At 29.8% G+C, this 19,103-nt stretch overlaps 1 protein-coding gene across 2 annotated transcripts in view; it reads left to right on the forward strand.

Annotated features, from left to right (window-relative positions):
* The window catches only part of LOC121410019 (ubiquitin carboxyl-terminal hydrolase 4-like), a 36,131-nt gene extending 23,702 nt beyond the window's left edge, over positions 1 to 12,429 (forward strand). Inside the window, exons 16-22 of one of the 2 annotated variants that reach the window (XM_041601837.1) lie at positions 30 to 251; positions 1,479 to 1,549; positions 1,845 to 1,963; positions 2,692 to 2,841; positions 3,215 to 3,318; positions 4,324 to 4,412; positions 11,468 to 12,429. In XM_041601837.1, the coding sequence (XP_041457771.1) occupies positions 30 to 251; positions 1,479 to 1,549; positions 1,845 to 1,963; positions 2,692 to 2,841; positions 3,215 to 3,318; positions 4,324 to 4,412; positions 11,468 to 11,710 (998 nt within the window). In that variant the 3' untranslated portion in view covers positions 11,711 to 12,429. The remainder of the gene's footprint in view (positions 1 to 29; positions 252 to 1,478; positions 1,550 to 1,844; positions 1,964 to 2,691; positions 2,842 to 3,214; positions 3,319 to 4,323; positions 4,413 to 11,467) is intronic. The other variant, XM_041601838.1, reaches the window with a different exon arrangement.
* The last annotated feature ends 6,674 nt before the right edge of the window (positions 12,430 to 19,103 follow it).

The raw sequence follows: 19,103 nt of genomic DNA on the forward strand, positions 1-19,103 counted from the left end.
ATTCTGTTCTCATTTTGTTTGTTGGTCAGAAACAGAGATGGACTCTGATTCTGATTCAAAGGATCATTGTAGCTCAGGAGATGAAACCAATCAGAATCATAAAGATGATCCTCCTCCATCCAAGGAGAAGAAATCTAAATCTAAGCCATTAGACCGACGATCCCTTCTCTTCAGAATGACTCTAGTCAACTCCTATGGCAGTGCAGAGTTAGCAAGGTTAAAAGATGATGGGGCACCACTCAGGTTCAACAGTAAGTCAAAGTCACAGACTTCTTCAAACACCCTTTGTTATGATAGTGTTAGTGTATAGTATGGAAGATGTCACAGACTTCTTTAAACACCCTTTGTTATGATAGTGTTAGTGTATAGTATGGAAGATGTCACAGACTTCTTTAAACACCCTTTGTTATGATAGTGTTAGTGTAAAGTATGGAAGATGTCACAGACTTCTTCAGACACCCTTTGTTATGATAGTGTTAGTGTATAGTATGGAAGATGTCACAGACTTCTTCAAACACCCTTTGTTATGATAGTGTTAGTGTATAGTATGGAAGATGTCACAGACTTCTTCAAACACCCTTTGTTATGATAGTGTTAGTGTATAGTATGGAAGATGTCACAGACTTCTTCAAACACCCTTTGTTATGATAGTGTTAGTGTATAGTATGGAAGATGTCACAGACTTCTTCAGACACCCTTTGTTATGATAGCGTTAGTGTATAGTATGGAAGATGTCACAGACTTCTTCAGACACCCTTTGTTATGATAGTGTTATTGTATAGTATGGAAGATGTCACAGACTTCTTCAAACACCCTTTGTTATGATAGCGTTAGTGTATAGTATGGAAGATGTCACAGACTTCTTTAAACACCCTTTGTTATGATAGTGTTAGTGTTTACTATGGAAGATATCGCAGGCTTCTTCAAACATCCTTTGTTATGATAGTGTTAGTGTACAGTATGAAAGATGTCACAGACTTCTGTAAACACCCTTTGTTATGATAGTGTTAGTGTATAGTATGGAAGATGTCACAGACTTCTGGAAACACCCTTTGTTATGATAGTGTATAGTATGGAAGATGTCACAGACTTCTTCAGACACCCTTTGTTATGATAGTGTTAGTGTATAGTATAGAAGATGTCACAGACTTCTTCAGACACCCTTTGTTATGATAGTGTTAGTGTGTAGTATGGTAGATGTTGATCATCTTGGTAATTGAAATTGAGTGAACCTTTAGCTGTGCATTTTTGTATTGGTCAACCCATAAGCCTGTCAAAATAAAGTTGGGGGCACATGTATCATAAAATGTACAAATTAACTGTATATTTGATTGTTTTTTTTTATATTGCTGTTTTATTTCTTAACAAAGAGATGTTTTGGATAAAGTTTATTATAATTGAAAAAATCATTTTCTATTCTCTATTTAAATTCATCTTATATGTTTCCCCATTTCTGTATGATTTTTGTTCCTACCTAGATCGTACATACATAGCACTAGATTGGAAGGACAAGGCAAAAAATAAGTTCTACATTGAAACAGAAGCAGAAGTAAGTTATCTTGTATCATTCTTTCCTCTCTTTTGTGTGATCAGAATTATTTATTGACATCCTTGCAAGAATTTTTGATCTCCATTTAAATAATTTTTATTTACACCATACAAGGTATGATGTTGTGTTCAATTTTATGTGTGGCTAATACAAACATGGCTTGCTTGAAATGATCCTCACAAAAAGAAGTATAGAAAAAATATGAGTTATGGAAATAAGATTACAATCTTGAAATGTATCAGGTTAGATTTACTTTTTAGTTTATTGTGTTATGATTTTGTTTTGCAACTTGCAGGATTCTGAGCCTCATGAAAGTATGAACCTACGAAGTGTGTCAAGAAAGCAACAAGTAGATCTTAGTGAGTGTCTTAATCTCTTCCTTACAGAAGAAACACTAGAGAAGGAAGATTCATGGTGAGTACATATTCATCAATTTCATAACTTTGACATTTCATAACTTTGACATAGCAATAGAAATCTTAAGTTTTTGCTATGCTTGAATTTAAAGTCGAGGATAGAAGACCGTGCAACCTTTCATCAAAATTGAAATGCATATGCATTTAAGTAAATGCATTGATGCAATGAACATAATGGATTAATGATTATTCCTGAGACTGTAGAAGTATGATTCAGATTAACATCACAATGGAGACAGATGGACTGTCTCAATACAAATGCGTTGTAACAAAAAGAAAATTTTAATCCTAAAAGAAGAAAGTTGAAAGTTGTCAATATATTGAATGCTAATTTTTTTAATGATTAATATAAAAGAGTATGTAAGTACTGCATATTATTACCCTGGTTTTAGGATGGTTAACTTGATTAAGAATTCCTTCCTCCTTGAACCCTTTTACTACTCCTGGGTGAAAAGCGGCAAACATAGATAAGTGTCTTGCCAAACGATACAGGATGTATGTTTGGATTTGAATCCTAGATGTTTTGATACCAAAGTTCTGAGAATTATCCACTGATCTAACACCTATTCATTGTCTACCATCTATTGAGATCTTTTTTACTGAGAGGAGTCAGGCTAGGGCTAGTGGTTTACCTTATGTTATTCCAGTGTAAAGGATTCAAACTAGTGTGCTGATAATTGTGACAAAGTGACAAAGATCTTTATTCAATTATTTGTTCTTTTACAGGTATTGTCCAGCTTGTAAAAAGCACCAGCAGGCTACAAAGAAGTTTGATCTCTGGAAATTACCCAAAGTGCTTATCATTCATCTCAAGCGATTCTCTTATAATCGATTCTTGAGAGACAAGCTAGATACATTAGTTACTTTCCCTACAGAGTAAGTTCTCTTTTACATCGTGTCTTTTCAAGGGAAAGCTAGATACATTAGTTATTTTTCCTACAGAGTATTTTTTATTGTCTCATATCAATATGCCAATAAGATCCTCGGCAATGAAACATCATTGAACTTAATAGAATTTAATAACCAATTTTTTTCGTAGTTTTCTAAAGCACAATTTAGTTACCATCAATTTTATATTTATGTAGATCATAGATCACCATTAAGAAATTAATGATATCGCAATATATTTCTTGCAGTGAAGACAATTTTTAAGTGATCTTTTCTTTCTGATTTATGAGAACATGATTGATGTCACTGATGCTATAATCGCCTCTTCTTTCTCTCTGTCACTTTTCTTAACTCTTTTTAGGAATCTTGACATGTCCCGTAGTGTAATATGTCCGAATGGTGGGCCATATCAGTATGATCTGGTAGCTGTGAGTAATCATTATGGAGGAATGGGAGGAGGACACTGTAAGTAACACCATTGATTGAATAATTAACAACTTGCTATGTTTATACAGTGGTAGTAGAATGCTGAATGTTAAAAGAGAAATGATGCTGCATACTACAAATAAAATTATACCGAATCAAAATCCATAATGTAATAGGTATCATAGAAAAAGTTTCACTGTTGAAATGACTTTTTAGCTTCAACCCTAAGGGGGGGGGGCATTATGGAACCCAACTTGATGCTTCTTGAACACACAAATATGATGCTTCAAAATTTTATGGCATTTTCCTTTGAAGTCTCACACAACTGTTGAGACAAAATTTGCAACATACATGAGTGTAGCATCGTGACACCAAATGGCTTTAGTATGAGACAATGTTGTGTCGAAAATGGCTCATTTTCATACTTTGTGTACAAAGTCAATGGGAGATGGAATTCATTAAAAAGTAATAATTTTTCATTCTAATTGGTCTGCTGAATAAATTTAGTATTAAATTTAGTTCTTAAATGGTCTTTAATAATTTCCATTGGAATAAAAAAGATAGAAACAAAGAAATACATAAGGAGAAATTTGGCTTCCACAATTTTTCTGTGAAAATAATATTACTAGGATAAGAACTGGAGAAAACAAAATTGGGTGTTGAATAGGCAAATAATGTTTTTCATGGAAAAGAATGCATATTTTTATCATAATAATTTAAAAATAACTAATACATTTTGTACTGGCTTGTAGTTCATATTGTAAAGAATATGTGTGCCAAATTTCATTGGACCATGTAAATGGCTGGCAAGTTAAAAAAAAAGGGGGGGGGGTGCATCTCAAATAACAGGAAAATTACAACTTTAGTCCTTCAATTATTCAAATTCATACAAAATGGATGACAAAGGCTACCTAAGAGGTAGAATTACTGAAACCCCACAGGACTTTAGGTTCCTTCGTATTAACTTCAAATTTCCACATATACAACACTATTGTATGTAACATATTAAGTGATATATACTTGTGTATTGTTTTGATTCTACAGACACTGCATATGCTCAAAATGCATGTACACAAAACTGGAACTACTTTGATGATAGCTCAGTGTCTGATGCTAACAAGGAACAAGTTGTTGTAAGTATTGTTCATTAATGTTTCCATACCACATATGGCTGCTATATACTATAAATGTGATATTAATAGCTGAATAAAATATCACTTGAATGATATTAATAGCTGAATAAAAAATCACTTGAATTATATTAATAGCTGAATAAAAAATCACTTGAATGATATTAATAGCTGAATAAAAAATCACTTGAATGATATTAATAGCTGAATATAAAATCACTTGAAAGATATTATTAGCTGAATGAAAAATCACTTGAAAGATATTAATAGCTGAATAAAAAATCACTTGAATGATATTAATAGCTGAATAAAAAATCACTTGAAAGATATTAATAGCTGAATAAAAAATCACTTGAAAGATATTAATAGCTGAATAAAAAATCACTTGAAAGATATTAATAGCTGAATAAAAAATCACTTGAAAGATATTAATAGCTGAATAAAAAATCACTTGAAAGATATTAATAGCTGAATAAAAAATCACTTGAACGATATTAATAGCTGAAAATAAAATCACTTGAAAGATATTAATAGCTGAATAAAAAATCACTTGAAAGATATTAATAGCTGAAAATAAAATCACTTGAAAGATATTAATAGCTGAATAAAAAATCACTTGAAAGATATTAATAGCTGAATAAAAAATCACTTGAAAGATATTAATAGCTGAATAAAAAATCACTTGAATGATATTAATAGCTGAATAAAAAATCACTTGAATGATATTAATAGCTGAATAAAAAATCACTTGAATGATATTAATAGCTGAAAATAAAATCACTTGAAAGATATTAATAGCTGAATAAAAAATCACTTGAATGATATTAATAGCTGAAAATAAAATCACTTGAAAGATATTAATAGCTGAATAAAAAATCACTTGAAAGATATTAATAGCTGAAAATAAAATCACTTGAAAGATATTAATAGCTGAAAATAAAATCACTTGAAAGATATTAATAGCTGAATAAAAAATCACTTGAAAGATATTAATAGCTGAATAAAAAATCACTTGAAAGATATTAATAGCTGAATAAAAATTCACTTGAATGATATTAATAGCTGAAAATAAAATCACTTGAAAGATATTAATAGCTGAATAAAAAATCACTTGAACGATATTAATAGCTGAATATAAAATCACTTGAATGATATTAATAGCTGAATAAAAAATCACTTGAAAGATATTAATAGCTGAATAAAAAATCACTTGAAAGATATTAATAGCTGAATAAAAAATCACTTGAATGATATTAATAGCTGAATAAAAAAATCACTTGAATGATATTAATAGCTGAATAAAAAATCACTTGAATGATATTAATAGCTGAATAAAAATTCACTTGAATGATATTAATAGCTGAATATAAAATCACTTGAATGATATTAATAGCTGAATAAAAAATCACTTGAAAGATATTAATAGCTGAATAAAAAATCACTTGAAAGATATTAATAGCTGAATAAAAAATCACTTGAAAGATATTAATAGCTGAATAAAAAATCACTTGAAAGATATTAATAGCTGAATAAAAAATCACTTGAAAGATATTAATAGCTGAATAAAAAATCACTTGAAAGATATTAATAGCTGAATAAAAAATCACTTGAAAGTTATTAATAGCTGAATAAAAAATCACTTGAATGATATTAATAGCTGAATAAAAAATCACTTGAAAGATATTAATAGCTGAATATAAAATCACTTGAAAGATATTAATAGCTGAATAAAAAATCACTTGAAAGATATTAATAGCTGAAAATAAAATCACTTGAAAGATATTAATAGCTGAATAAAAAATCACTTGAATGATATTAATAGCTGAAAATAAAATCACTTGAAAGATATTAATAGCTGAATAAAAAATCACTTGAAAGATATTAATAGCTGAATAAAAAATCACTTGAAAGATATTAATAGCTGAAAATAAAATCACTTGAAAGATATTAATAGCTGAATAAAAAATCACTTGAATGATATTAATAGCTGAATAAAAAATCACTTGAAAGTTATTAATAGCTGAATAAAAAATCACTTGAAAGATATTAATAGCTGAATAAAAAATCACTTGAAAGATATTAATAGCTGAATAAAAAATCACTTGAATGATATTAATAGCTGAAAATAAAATCACTTGAAAGATATTAATAGCTGAATAAAAAATCACTTGAAAGATATTAATAGCTGAATAAAAAAATCACTTGAAAGATATTAATAGCTGAATAAAAAATCACTTGAATGATATTAATAGCTGAATAAAAAATCACTTGAAAGATATTAATAGCTGAATAAAAAATCACTTGAAAGATATTAATAGCTGAATAAAAAATCACTTGAATGATATTAATAGCTGAAAATAAAATCACTTGAAAGATATTAATAGCTGAATAAAAAATCACTTGAAAGATATTAATAGCTGAATAAAAAAATCACTTGAAAGATATTAATAGCTGAATAAAAAATCACTTGAAAGATATTAATAGCTGAATAAAAAATCACTTGAAAGATATTAATAGCTGAATAAAAAATCACTTGAAAGATATTAATAGCTGAATAAAAAATCACTTGAAAGATATTAATAGCTGAATATAAAATCACTTGAAAGATATTAATAGCTGAATAAAAAATCACTTGAATGATATTAATAGCTGAAAATAAAATCACTTGAAAGATATTAATAGCTGAATAAAAAATCACTTGAACGATATTAATAGCTGAAAATAAAATCACTTGAAAGATATTAATAGCTGAATAAAAAATCACTTGAATGATATTAATAGCTGAATAAAAAATCACTTGAAAGATATTAATAGCTGAATAAAAAATCACTTGAAAGATATTAATAGCTGAATAAAAAATCACTTGAAAGATATTAATAGCTGAATAAAAAATCGCTTGAAAGATATTAATAGCTGAATGAAAAATCACTTGAAAGATATTAATAGCTGAATAAAAAATCACTTGAAAGATATTAATAGCTGAATAAAAAATCACTTGAAAGATATTAATAGCTGAATATAAAATCACTTGAAAGATATTAATAGCTGAATAAAAAATCACTTGAATGATATTAATAGCTGAAAATAAAATCACTTGAAAGATATTAATAGCTGAATAAAAAATCACTTGAAAGATATTAATAGCTGAATGAAAAATCACTTGAAAGATATTAATAGCTGAATAAAAAATCACTTGAAAGATATTAATAGCTGAATAAAAAATCACTTGAATGATATTAATAGCTGAAAATAAAATCACTTGAAAGATATTAATAGCTGAATAAAAAATCACTTGAAAGATATTAATAGCTGAATAAAAAATCACTTGAAAGATATTAATAGCTGAATAAAAATTCACTTGAATGATATTAATAGCTGAAAATAAAATCACTTGAAAGATATTAATAGCTGAATAAAAAATCACTTGAAAGATATTAATAACTGAATAAAAAATCACTTGAAAGATATTAATAGCTGAATAAAAAATCACTTGAATGATATTAATAGCTGAATAAAAAAATCACTTGAAAGATATTAATAGCTGAAAATAAAATCACTTGAAAGATATTAATAGCTGAATAAAAAATCACTTGAAAGATATTAATAGCTGAATAAAAAATCACTTGAAAGATATTAATAGCTGAATAAAAAATCACTTGAATGATATTAATAGCTGAATATAAAATCACTTGAAAGATATTAATAGCTGAATAAAAAATCACTTGAAAGATATTAATAGCTGAATAAAAAATCACTTGAAAGATATTAATAGCTGAATAAAAAATCACTTGAATGATATTAATAGCTGAATAAAAAAATCACTTGAAAGATATTAATAGCTGAATAAAAAATCACTTGAAAGATATTAATAGCTGAATAAAAAATCACTTGAAAGATATTAATAGCTGAATAAAAAATCACTTGAAAGATATTAATAGTTGAAAATAAAATCACTTGAAAGATATTAATAGCTGAATAAAAAATCACTTGAAAGATATTAATAGCTGAATAAAAAATCACTTGAATGATATTAATAGCTGAAAATAAAATCACTTGAAAGATATTAATAGCTGAATAAAAAATCACTTGAAAGATATTAATAGCTGAATAAAAAATCACTTGAATGATATTAATAGCTGAAAATAAAATCACTTGAAAGATATTAATAGCTGAATAAAAAATCACTTGAAAGATATTAATAGCTGAATAAAAAATCACTTAAAGATATTAATAGCTGAATAAAAAATCACTTGAATGATATTAATAGCTGAAAATAAAATCATGTGAAAGATATTAATAGCTGAATAAAAATTCACTTGAAAGATATTAATAGCTGAATAAAAAATCACTTGAATGATATTAATAGCTGAATAAAAAATCACTTGAATGATATTAATAGCTGAATAAAAAATCACTTGAATGATATTAATAGCTGAAAATAAAATCACTTGAAAGATATTAATAGCTGAATAAAAAATCACTTGAAAGATATTAATAGCTGAATATAAAATCACTTGAAAGATATTAATAGCTGAATATAAAATCACTTGAAAGATATTAATAGCTGAATAAAAAATCACTTGAAAGATATTAATAGCTGAATAAAAAATCACTTGAAAGATATTAATAGCTGAATAAAAAATCACTTGAAAGATATTAATAGCTGAATAAAAAATCACTTGAAAGATATTAATAGCTGAAAATAAAATCACTTGAAAGATATTAATAGCTGAATAAAAAATCACTTGAATGATATTAATAGCTGAATAAAAAATCACTTGAAAGTTATTAATAGCTGAATAAAAAATCACTTGAAAGATATTAATAGCTGAATAAAAAATCACTTGAAAGATATTAATAGCTGAATAAAAAATCACTTGAATGATATTAATAGCTGAAAATAAAATCACTTGAAAGATATTAATAGCTGAATAAAAAATCACTTGAAAGATATTAATAGCTGAATAAAAAAATCACTTGAAAGATATTAATAGCTGAATAAAAAATCACTTGAATGATATTAATAGCTGAATAAAAAATCACTTGAATGATATTAATAGCTGAATAAAAAATCACTTGAATGATATTAATAGCTGAATATAAAATCACTTGAAAGATATTAATAGCTGAATAAAAAATCACTTGAATGATATTAATAGCTGAAAATAAAATCACTTAAATGCCTGTTGGCATGTTTTAAACTGAGTTGCATTATCTGAAATTGAGATTGAACAATATTAAAAATAAAAGCTACAAGGAGCTTCAGGGTTGGCATGTTTTAAACGGCCATTTCGGGATGCATGCATGGGTCTGCATTTATGATAACCCTGAATTGCTCAAAAATGTAATTTCATGTATGAATCCAAAGCGAATTCTTGCCAAAATTTGTATCTGTATCAATATTTGTACTTTTTGTTAATGATTGGAAAATTATTGCCAATAGTGTCCTTTTAAAAAGAAGCAATGCTGAAAAAATGACAAATGAAAAAGCATTTAAAAAAGTATTCATTCTTATTTTTTTTCTAATATGCGATTGATCAGAGTTCCTCAATTAAAAAAAAAAAGCAGTTCAAAGGCTTTATTTAAGGATTTAAAACCAAATTTGCATTTTAAGCAAAATAATTGATTGATTAGAATAATTATATAATATTGACTGGACTTGAGGGAAACATCAATCGCCCACAATAGAATCATATTGGCCCAAGTTTTTAGACGAGGGCAATATGGTTCTTTAAAAGGGCAATATATTTGATGTTCCCTGAAAGTGAAAGACGACTAGCCAGTCAATATTTTTATTGTTATCCAAATCAGACATCTAGAGCAAAATCATGAAAATGTAGATATTTTACCCCTTAAGAATTTGATTCTATTTTTCATGCTGAGAAGGCTGTGCCTCTAAGCTTTACCATTGTGACGTAATTGAAATGTCGGAGTTAAAAGCGTTGTCATCTTGATTGACATTACGACGTATATTGTTGCTGCGTGGATCAATTAGACGCGTATCTATTTTTATGCGTCTTCAGATGCCTGGATATGAGACCAGGGAAAAGTTAAAGGTACATTTTGTGCTGTCTCTGAATACACAGTCAGTCCTCAGAGAAAGGTCGAGGAAAATATCAATGATATACCCATCCCTTCCTATTATTGATGAAATCTAGGGCAATACAGTTTTGTAAATTTCCTGCCAAGATGTCTGATTAGGATGATAATATAAAGTATATTGATTTAATGAAATTAAGGTTTGAAACCCACATATATTAAGTTTATGATATACCCCCCCCCCCCCCCCCCCCCCCCCCGATTGACAAGACTCAGAATATCCCAGGAATACATGTGCATGTATGAAATTTCAACCTACTTTAGTGTTCTTGGTTTGTTTTTATTTAGCATTCAATTTCCATGATTTAGTAATTTAGGGGAAATATAACCTTTTTTTGTAGGACATTCAGTAAAAAATTGTAGTCATCACTTACTTACTCCAAAGATGTATTTATAACATCAAGAGCTTGAATCATTCTGTATAGTGCTATTGATTTACAGAAAATTGCACATTTAATTAGAAAAAATTTTGTTGTTTTTTATTAAAAAACGTTTTTTATTACAATCCTGAGGAGCTTGAAACATGGAAGGGGTTATTCCCAGTTGTAGAATATGATTGCGAAGTACATATACATAAAATAACATACAAAGAAAGCACAAGTTTATAACTTAAATTTAATGTTTTAATTTCAACAGATTATTAATGGATATGTCAGTATTATATTTATGTTATGCGTGTGCAGTTCTATAAAATCATGATTTTAGTACATCCGACCTCATTTTTCTTGAATTGCTCTAGCCATGGGTATTTGAGAGCATTGCATCTTTTCATATGAAATAGAAAATGGAAACATCAATTCAGGACGGTGCGTCATGCAGGGGGTCAGAAATTCATATTTGATGTAAATACCTGAATGCTACTACTGCAATGTAAACATAGGAATATCCATTCATTAACAATGGATACAAGGTTGTGACATCATCTTACCTTAATATATGTATTTCTTGTGTTTACGCAGTCAAAAGCTGCCTATGTGCTGTTCTACCTTCGTAAAGATAGAGTAGAGGAATACAACCAGTCATTATCACAGTTTATAGCCAGTAGAGGAGAAGAGACAACTCAAAATGGAGATGCAGAGGAAGAGGAACAGCATATCGCCACGGAAACCTGTGACCGAAAACTACGGAGTCACACGGGAGCTAGGAGTAAACGACACAGTAATGGACTTTCAGACAGTGAAGAGGAGATGGAAACAAATTGATGTAGACTGGAACATAGACTATATCTTTAGTGGGACAGACCATGTAGGATTGTCATGAATGCATTGCTGTTTGCCTGTTGTATTTCTATTGGATACCTGCAACGAATGGAAAGCCTATTGATGTACTACTGACCCAACACCGTCCATATGCATGCATGTAGGATAGATTGAATAGGAAGGCTTATCTGGGTCTAGCCTCTCTTTCTCAGTTGTGAAGTCAATCTGACATATCTTACCTTGCAGAGTAAAGGTGTGTATTGGCTCTGAACACCCATTTGCTAAGTTCTTGTTATTGAATTCTGATGAGTGAGCTAGCAACGACCAGCCAGTAGCATTATCTGACTGTCAAGCACTATTTCATAAAATATCAAGTCTGGATCAATTTCATCTATTTAATTCTATTCTTAATATTTATTGACTTGAAACTGCTGACACATATTGCAATAGATAAAGGATATTGTCTTTTCCAAATCTTCTCTTCTTTCATATCTAGTGTTAGAAATTGAAGGATATATGAACCATAACTCAGCTGGGCTCTTTTGGTAGGTTATACAGCCGAGGGTGACTCCCCCTCCAGATCTTAGTTGCTAACTGTGCAGTCATTCCAAAAATCAGCAAATGTTTTGCTCATGGCATAGTCTGTGACATTGCATAGTTAATTTTTGGAAAAATTCTGTGATATGGTCGATTATGCTAATTTTTGCTTAAAATCAGAATTCTGCTCTAACTCAAAATATCTTCAGTAACATATCAATCATAAAGTGACTTGAAATTATTTAATTTTAATCATAAGAAGAAGTAATGAATTTATGAATGCATTGGATTTGGTCTGCCATACTCTACTAAATGTTGTGTAACCTAACAACATTTTGGTCTCAAAATTTGAGCAATATTGAAGAAAAGAATTAGGAAATGTTGAAGCATCATATTAACTTATTGGGCAAGCCATTTAGCCCTCCCCCTCCCCTGAGTTAGGGTTCTGCAATTTTTTTTCTAATCTTATTTGATATGCGCTCAGCGAAGGGGCTAAAGGTGGTATCATTACCATTATATTGATGTTGAAAATGATACTTTTATTTTCCAACATCTTCTGGCTTTGAAAACAAATTTTCGGCATTACTCCTGTGTGTTTAAGATCGCATGTGCGATTATAATTATCATTTTGATTATAATTTCCTCCTATTAAAAGCCTCTTTATTTACTCTCTTCTGGCTTAATGGAAGTAAATGAACCCTTGATATTCTAGTTTCCTCTTGTGCTATTTACTGCAGATTGTATTGTTCTTTGGACAAAGCTCTCTTTATTACCATTGTCCAAAACACACACTAGTTTCAATGAAAGCACTGGACAATTGTGGACAATTGTGATCAGGATGTGAATGTTATTCCCATTGATGACATCTTTCTTGGGTTTCTTTTATTCTTTTTAAATTAAACTTTCATTCATAGAATATTATGTTATTTTCTTATCGGTGTAGTTGACTCTACTGCCATAGCTAATATCCCACAGAACGCGTTGAAAGATAGGTAGATTACTGAAAGGCTAATAGCCCACAGAACTGGTTTGTAAGATAGATGGATTATTGAAAGGCTAATATCCCACAGAACTGGTTTGTAAGATAGGTGGATTATTAAAAGGCTAATAACCCACAGAACTGGTTTGTAAGATAGGTGGATTATTGAAAGGCTAATAACCCACAGAACTGGTTTGTAAGATAGGTGAATTATTGAAAGGCAGACACTCCTAGTGAAGAAAGATGATAAACTGAGAAAGTTAAAGTGAGATATAATGATATTCTGCTTTCATCTCTCAGTGCTTTACAGAAAATAAACATGAGAGGTAGGAGTATAAGATACTGAGACTAAAGCCACAGATATGAGGAAGAGATCCCAAAATAGGGTGAAAGTGCAGCAGGGCTAATAAAACTCTTCATAAGTATCTGTTTAATACATTGCAATTATTATATGAATAGGTTAAAATGACAATACAACAAAATTATACAAAAAGTACTTTTTCTTCCAAAGTCCAGTTGCCGACATGGAATCCCCACAATTTGAAATTTTCGAAAATTCATGGTACCTCTTCATAAAGACACGTTAAAATGAAAAATATGCAATTTCTGTAGCAAGTTTATGAAATGGGGCCCCAGACATAATTTTAGCACAATCTTTACACAAGTTGCCTTTTTAAGTATTCATTCTCCATTAATATTTTACATTGTTTGATCACATATATGGTTTTGTAAGGGTATGAAAGAGGTCTAAAGCAGTGAGTAATAAGCATTGCATGTTTTTTTATCACATCCTTAGTAAATTTTGTTTCATGCATGAAGTCTGTTGCAATGCAATTTGTTTTTCACTTTTGTGGTGTTGCACAAATGTGTGATTTTAAGACAGGCCAAGCAGCATATTGCCAAGATTGAATTTTATTAGTCTGCTTAAAATATTGTTTTTGTACTAAGACTCAAAGAGCTTTTTTAATAGTACCTCTCCTCATGTTTTATATTTTAAATGTTTTTACACTGTCTTCTTATTCAAAGTATCTTTCCTTTTAAGGGTTGAAGTCCAGTCCTTGTGCATATCTTTATCCAATCATAAAACAGAATCTAAGATGAAATTCATGACATATATTTATTCTTCATATTTTTTCTCCTCATATAGATATAAATTTAAGACTAATAGGAAATAAAAATATAGATACTTAAACTTGACCAGTAATATAGCGAGAATCATGATTGCAGAGGTAGTAAGTTTATTATGCTTAAAGTTTCATGTATATCGTCCTACATTATTCAAATATAAATTCTTCATCAATTCTATTTATTTTGATTTTCATTCCTCACTTAGATATAGTAAAGTGCATGTACCAGTCTACCAGATATTTTTATGGAAACATTCAGTAACGCTATCAAAACTTTAAAAGCCCCTATCATTTTCATCATAGATTATGATTTTTGTGTGTTAAATTGTTTTATGATTTTTTATTGCAGTTGAATAAATTGCAGGGTACTCTCATTACACTATGCAATCAGGCATTGTCTTAACTATGAATACTGTATGTCACAGATTAATGCTATGATGTAATTTAAGATGTAACAGAAATTATCCCAATCAACGTGTGCTAACGGGAAAGGAGTTAGGTTAGAAAATTATCAGAAATATTTAAAAAATGATAGGTATAATTATAGTTAATCTATATAATTCACATCTTTGCTGATTTGTATAATCATGCTAGTGGTAGTTGTTATTTGATGATGGGAGATGGTATACAGATAGTGAATAGGCATGATTGCTATGGTGCGAGATTTTGCATGGGATGAAAGAAAGATGCTCTATTCAACGGGGCATTAGCTGAGTTTAATAGTGCATTTCTTTCTTTCACCGAATGTGATATCTAGCACCATTGCACGAATAAGAATATATTCGCTATTTGTTGCACAACCCCTCGGAATTTAGCGAAAATATATTTAAAAAAACAAAGAGTTTCTCCCTGTAGTAATCTATGAAAAGGGAGCCAAAAAAAAATTAAAGCAATCCTAGACTCAAAGTTGTAAGAATGTCCAAGTCATGAAGATTGATATTCATTTGCTCTGAATTCAAACATCTAAAGAAATTATAGATGATATTTCAAACATGCAATGAGAGATTTTCAGCTAAGTTATCAATGAAGTACAATCATTGAATACTAGGCAGGATAATGAGTTTGAGCCAAACTATGGATAAGTGTGTGAGGCTTGTGATGGGAAAAAAATCAGACTTCCGGCTGTGATACTTGGGGAACATATTTTAATGAAATTTTGAATTTTGTTATATCATTTCTTCAGCTGTTTTTTGTTGGTACATAACTGATATTAAGAATGATTCATAACTTTTATTCTGATTTTTGCCAACATTTCGCTCAGTAGACAATTATTTTAGGATTGCATTTGATGCTTATTTGATGAAAATATAAATTCATGACATATCAAAATATGTATTTATGTATTTTACCAAATAAAAAAAGAAGAAATTCAAACTCTTAGAGAAATTGTGCATTTGCATACCTTAATAGCATCAACTCTAACCTTTTTTTCTCTCTTTTTATTGTTCTAAAGCATCAAAGTGCTGGGTGCCATGTCCTATCGCTGTCAAGAATAATGCATATGTGATATCATTGGCAATGTTTATAATGTGTCATCAATTAAGTGCAATTATTACCTCAAAGATATGATTGTATAACCTGGGAAAGTATGGCTTTTCCCACTTGTGTAAATTGATATTAGAACCTTGTATTTTTCGTTGATTTAATAGGTCGAATGAACCAGATAAAGTTCAAGCATACTGCTATTTATTGTTGAGAGATTCATTTACATCATGAGAGACAAAATGTGTCTAAGAAGTACCACACACTTGTTTCTTCTACTCATCTACAGTATCCAATGCGCATGATTGGGATTAGCTAAATTTAATCCGTTGGCATTTAGCAGGAGATTCTATTTAAAAGGCCTTAGCTCATCAATTAGTCAACTTGAAGTACAGTAAATTGATATTCATACTTCAAAAGTTCCCCTTTCATCAATGTGATATATCACATCAATTCCCCTTTCCATTCATGATAAATTAACAATATTATCCCAACACACATACTGCATGAACAAGGAAATAATTTGATTAACTGTTCCTTTAAACTTGTCAAAACTTGAATCCAATGAGTTATATATAGTAAGATCATTGATATTTGCCAATTAGTTTTGTTTTCTCTCAGTATAGACAGTTGCCAAGCATGCACACATCTCAACAGCAGTCTAGAATAATATTGGATATAGCTATAAGAATTAATTCATGTTATGTTATAGTGCCACTTTTTCCCAAAGTAGCAATATTAAAATTTGAAAATGGTGAAACATGTCAGTGGGTGGAAGACTATGATTTTTCACTCACTGCGTCATGAGGTATATGTATGTATTCTTTTATGATAATACATGGGTTCATCTGTGTTGGTTTCAAGACATTATATCAAACAGCTAAAGCAACAGAAAGCTTTTCTTAGTTTATCATTTGTTAATTTTCTTGAAACATTCTTCTGCAAGAAGTACCTGTCATTTTCTTATTCTGACAAAACTAAAAAAAAAAGTATGAATTTTGTCATGTTTATTTTGTCTTGGTGACATTGTGTGGTTTAAATTTCCAAACATGCATTTTTTAATAAAACTAGACATTGAAAATTCCCAAAACTATTGAGAAAATAATACCCAAATGGATTATTTGTAAAATGAAAATCCAAAAGGATGTTTAGTTTATAAAAATTTGACAACTAGAAAATTGCTTTCTGGACCAGCATTATTAACAAGTGAAGATTGCTACCGAACGATACCATCAAAGTTTGAATTGCTAGGCCATTTTCATTATTACGATTTAAATACAAATTTAGTGAAGCAAAATCTTGCAATATCATTATCTTGCTATTGTATTTCGCAATTTTGGACAACATGGGAAATTTGCAAGAGCTTAATTACCACAATGGGGAAATTGTGATATCTTGATTACTATAAATAGCCTTATAGTTTTGTAAGAACTGGCTTATAATTGTGAAACCCCTGAGATGTTGAGTATGTGTAACAGTATGGTATTTCCTGCCCAACCTAGTAGTATCTCAAATGAAAAGTGATATTAGATAGCACAAAGCCAAAGCATTCTGATGTATATTTAGGACAAGAATAATGGTTATACAAAATGATATTTGAGTTTTACATATAGTTTCTTAGTCTGTGTAGTGAGGGCTTGTTTAATTGTATAGCAATGGATTACAGAAATACTGCAATATCACTTCTTTTTTAGTTAAAAGATGGTGCTTTTGAATTTGTAGTATTGCATGCATTACAAAACAATCCTTAAAAAAAATCAAATTAGCAAGTTCTATTACTCTTTGAATTCCACATAGCTCTGTTTTTTTTATATAGGGACACCTACTGCATGCATAAAACAGATTAACAATGAATACCATTAATATACACTGGTCAAAATCAGGAGTGTATTTTAATACTAAATATAATCAGAGTTCTTGTGTATTTATTTGTATATCATTGGTGCTCAAATGTAGTAATTCTGACAAAGCAATTTTATTTTTCACAAATCAGAAAATTGTGCACGATGTGTGTAAGCGTATCCTTATTGCATCACATGTAAGCCTTACCATAGAAATATCAGCCATTAATATTAAGTTGTGACATTCACTCTTTTCAAACTGTATTGTGCTGTCTGAATTTAGTAGCTTGACATCAAGTTTTAAAATGGGAGGGGGGGGGCACTTCCATGGACGAGTGGTACCATGCGTGACCCCAAAACAAGTAAAAAGGAGCTCTTTTTCAAGATAGGGCACATTATATATGTAACATAATAAGGGTGTCAAAAACACTAAATTACTGAAAAAGGGGTATATATTATGCTAGGAAAACTGTATTTACGGTCCAATTTGTTAGGGTATAAAAAGATGTACTTTTTGCCCTAACACTACATGTTTAGGGTCCGATTTTAGCGAGGTGTGTGGGGTGTTACTAAACCCATGAAAGTAAAGGTAAAGCCGACTTCATGATCGCGTCTGACTCTGTGACATAACATTTGAGATATCGCTGTACTCGTTTAGGGGGTCAATTCAGAGAATATTTGTCCAGGATACCATTTTGTTTTAAATACTCAATGGAAGTGCCCCCCCCCCCGGGTTTTGAATCCAGCATGACTTTGTGTAAAGCATGTTGATTATTTCCTTAAAGAATCCGGGAAATTATTTTATCTGTTATATTAGTTACCAGGATGTATTTAATAAAGTGTTAATGTTCTTTTTGTTATTTATTGAAATGAAAACCCTTATATAGTCACAGTTGCCAGTGGTTTTGTTATTGCCTAATATTAACATGAGATTATTTTGTGAAACGAGCATACCTCATGTTCAGAACAGTGCACTCTTTGTTGTGTTAGAATGTCATCTTTCTTTCTTTTTTTTATTCATTTTGTAAATGCTCCCATGGAGTTGACCTGTTTAATTCAATTTTAATCAGCTACAGGTTATTTTGCCCATACATTTTTTTATCTGCATTATCATTCAATAAAATAATTACTTAGTAGTATGTCACAATTCGTCTGTGATGTTTTGTGTAGCCATAACTTAGTACAGCTTTAAATTCATTTAGCATTCATGTGTAGACATAGGGTGATTATTTAACTTCTGTATGAAAATGGGGGCATCATATTGTTATGCCTATTGCTTGGGGAAGATATTATTTGATACACACAGAGGGTTCTTAAATTCATCCATATTTTTTGTTAAGATTAACACAACAAAATGCCAATAAGGTCATTGCAAAATCACTTTGTGTCCTCTGTATGAATTTTGTGCAAAAATTCTTTGTAAAAGGGGA

Source organism: Lytechinus variegatus, chromosome 3, assembly GCF_018143015.1.
Source record: "Lytechinus variegatus isolate NC3 chromosome 3, Lvar_3.0, whole genome shotgun sequence".
Lineage (NCBI taxonomy): Eukaryota > Metazoa > Echinodermata > Echinoidea > Temnopleuroida > Toxopneustidae > Lytechinus > Lytechinus variegatus.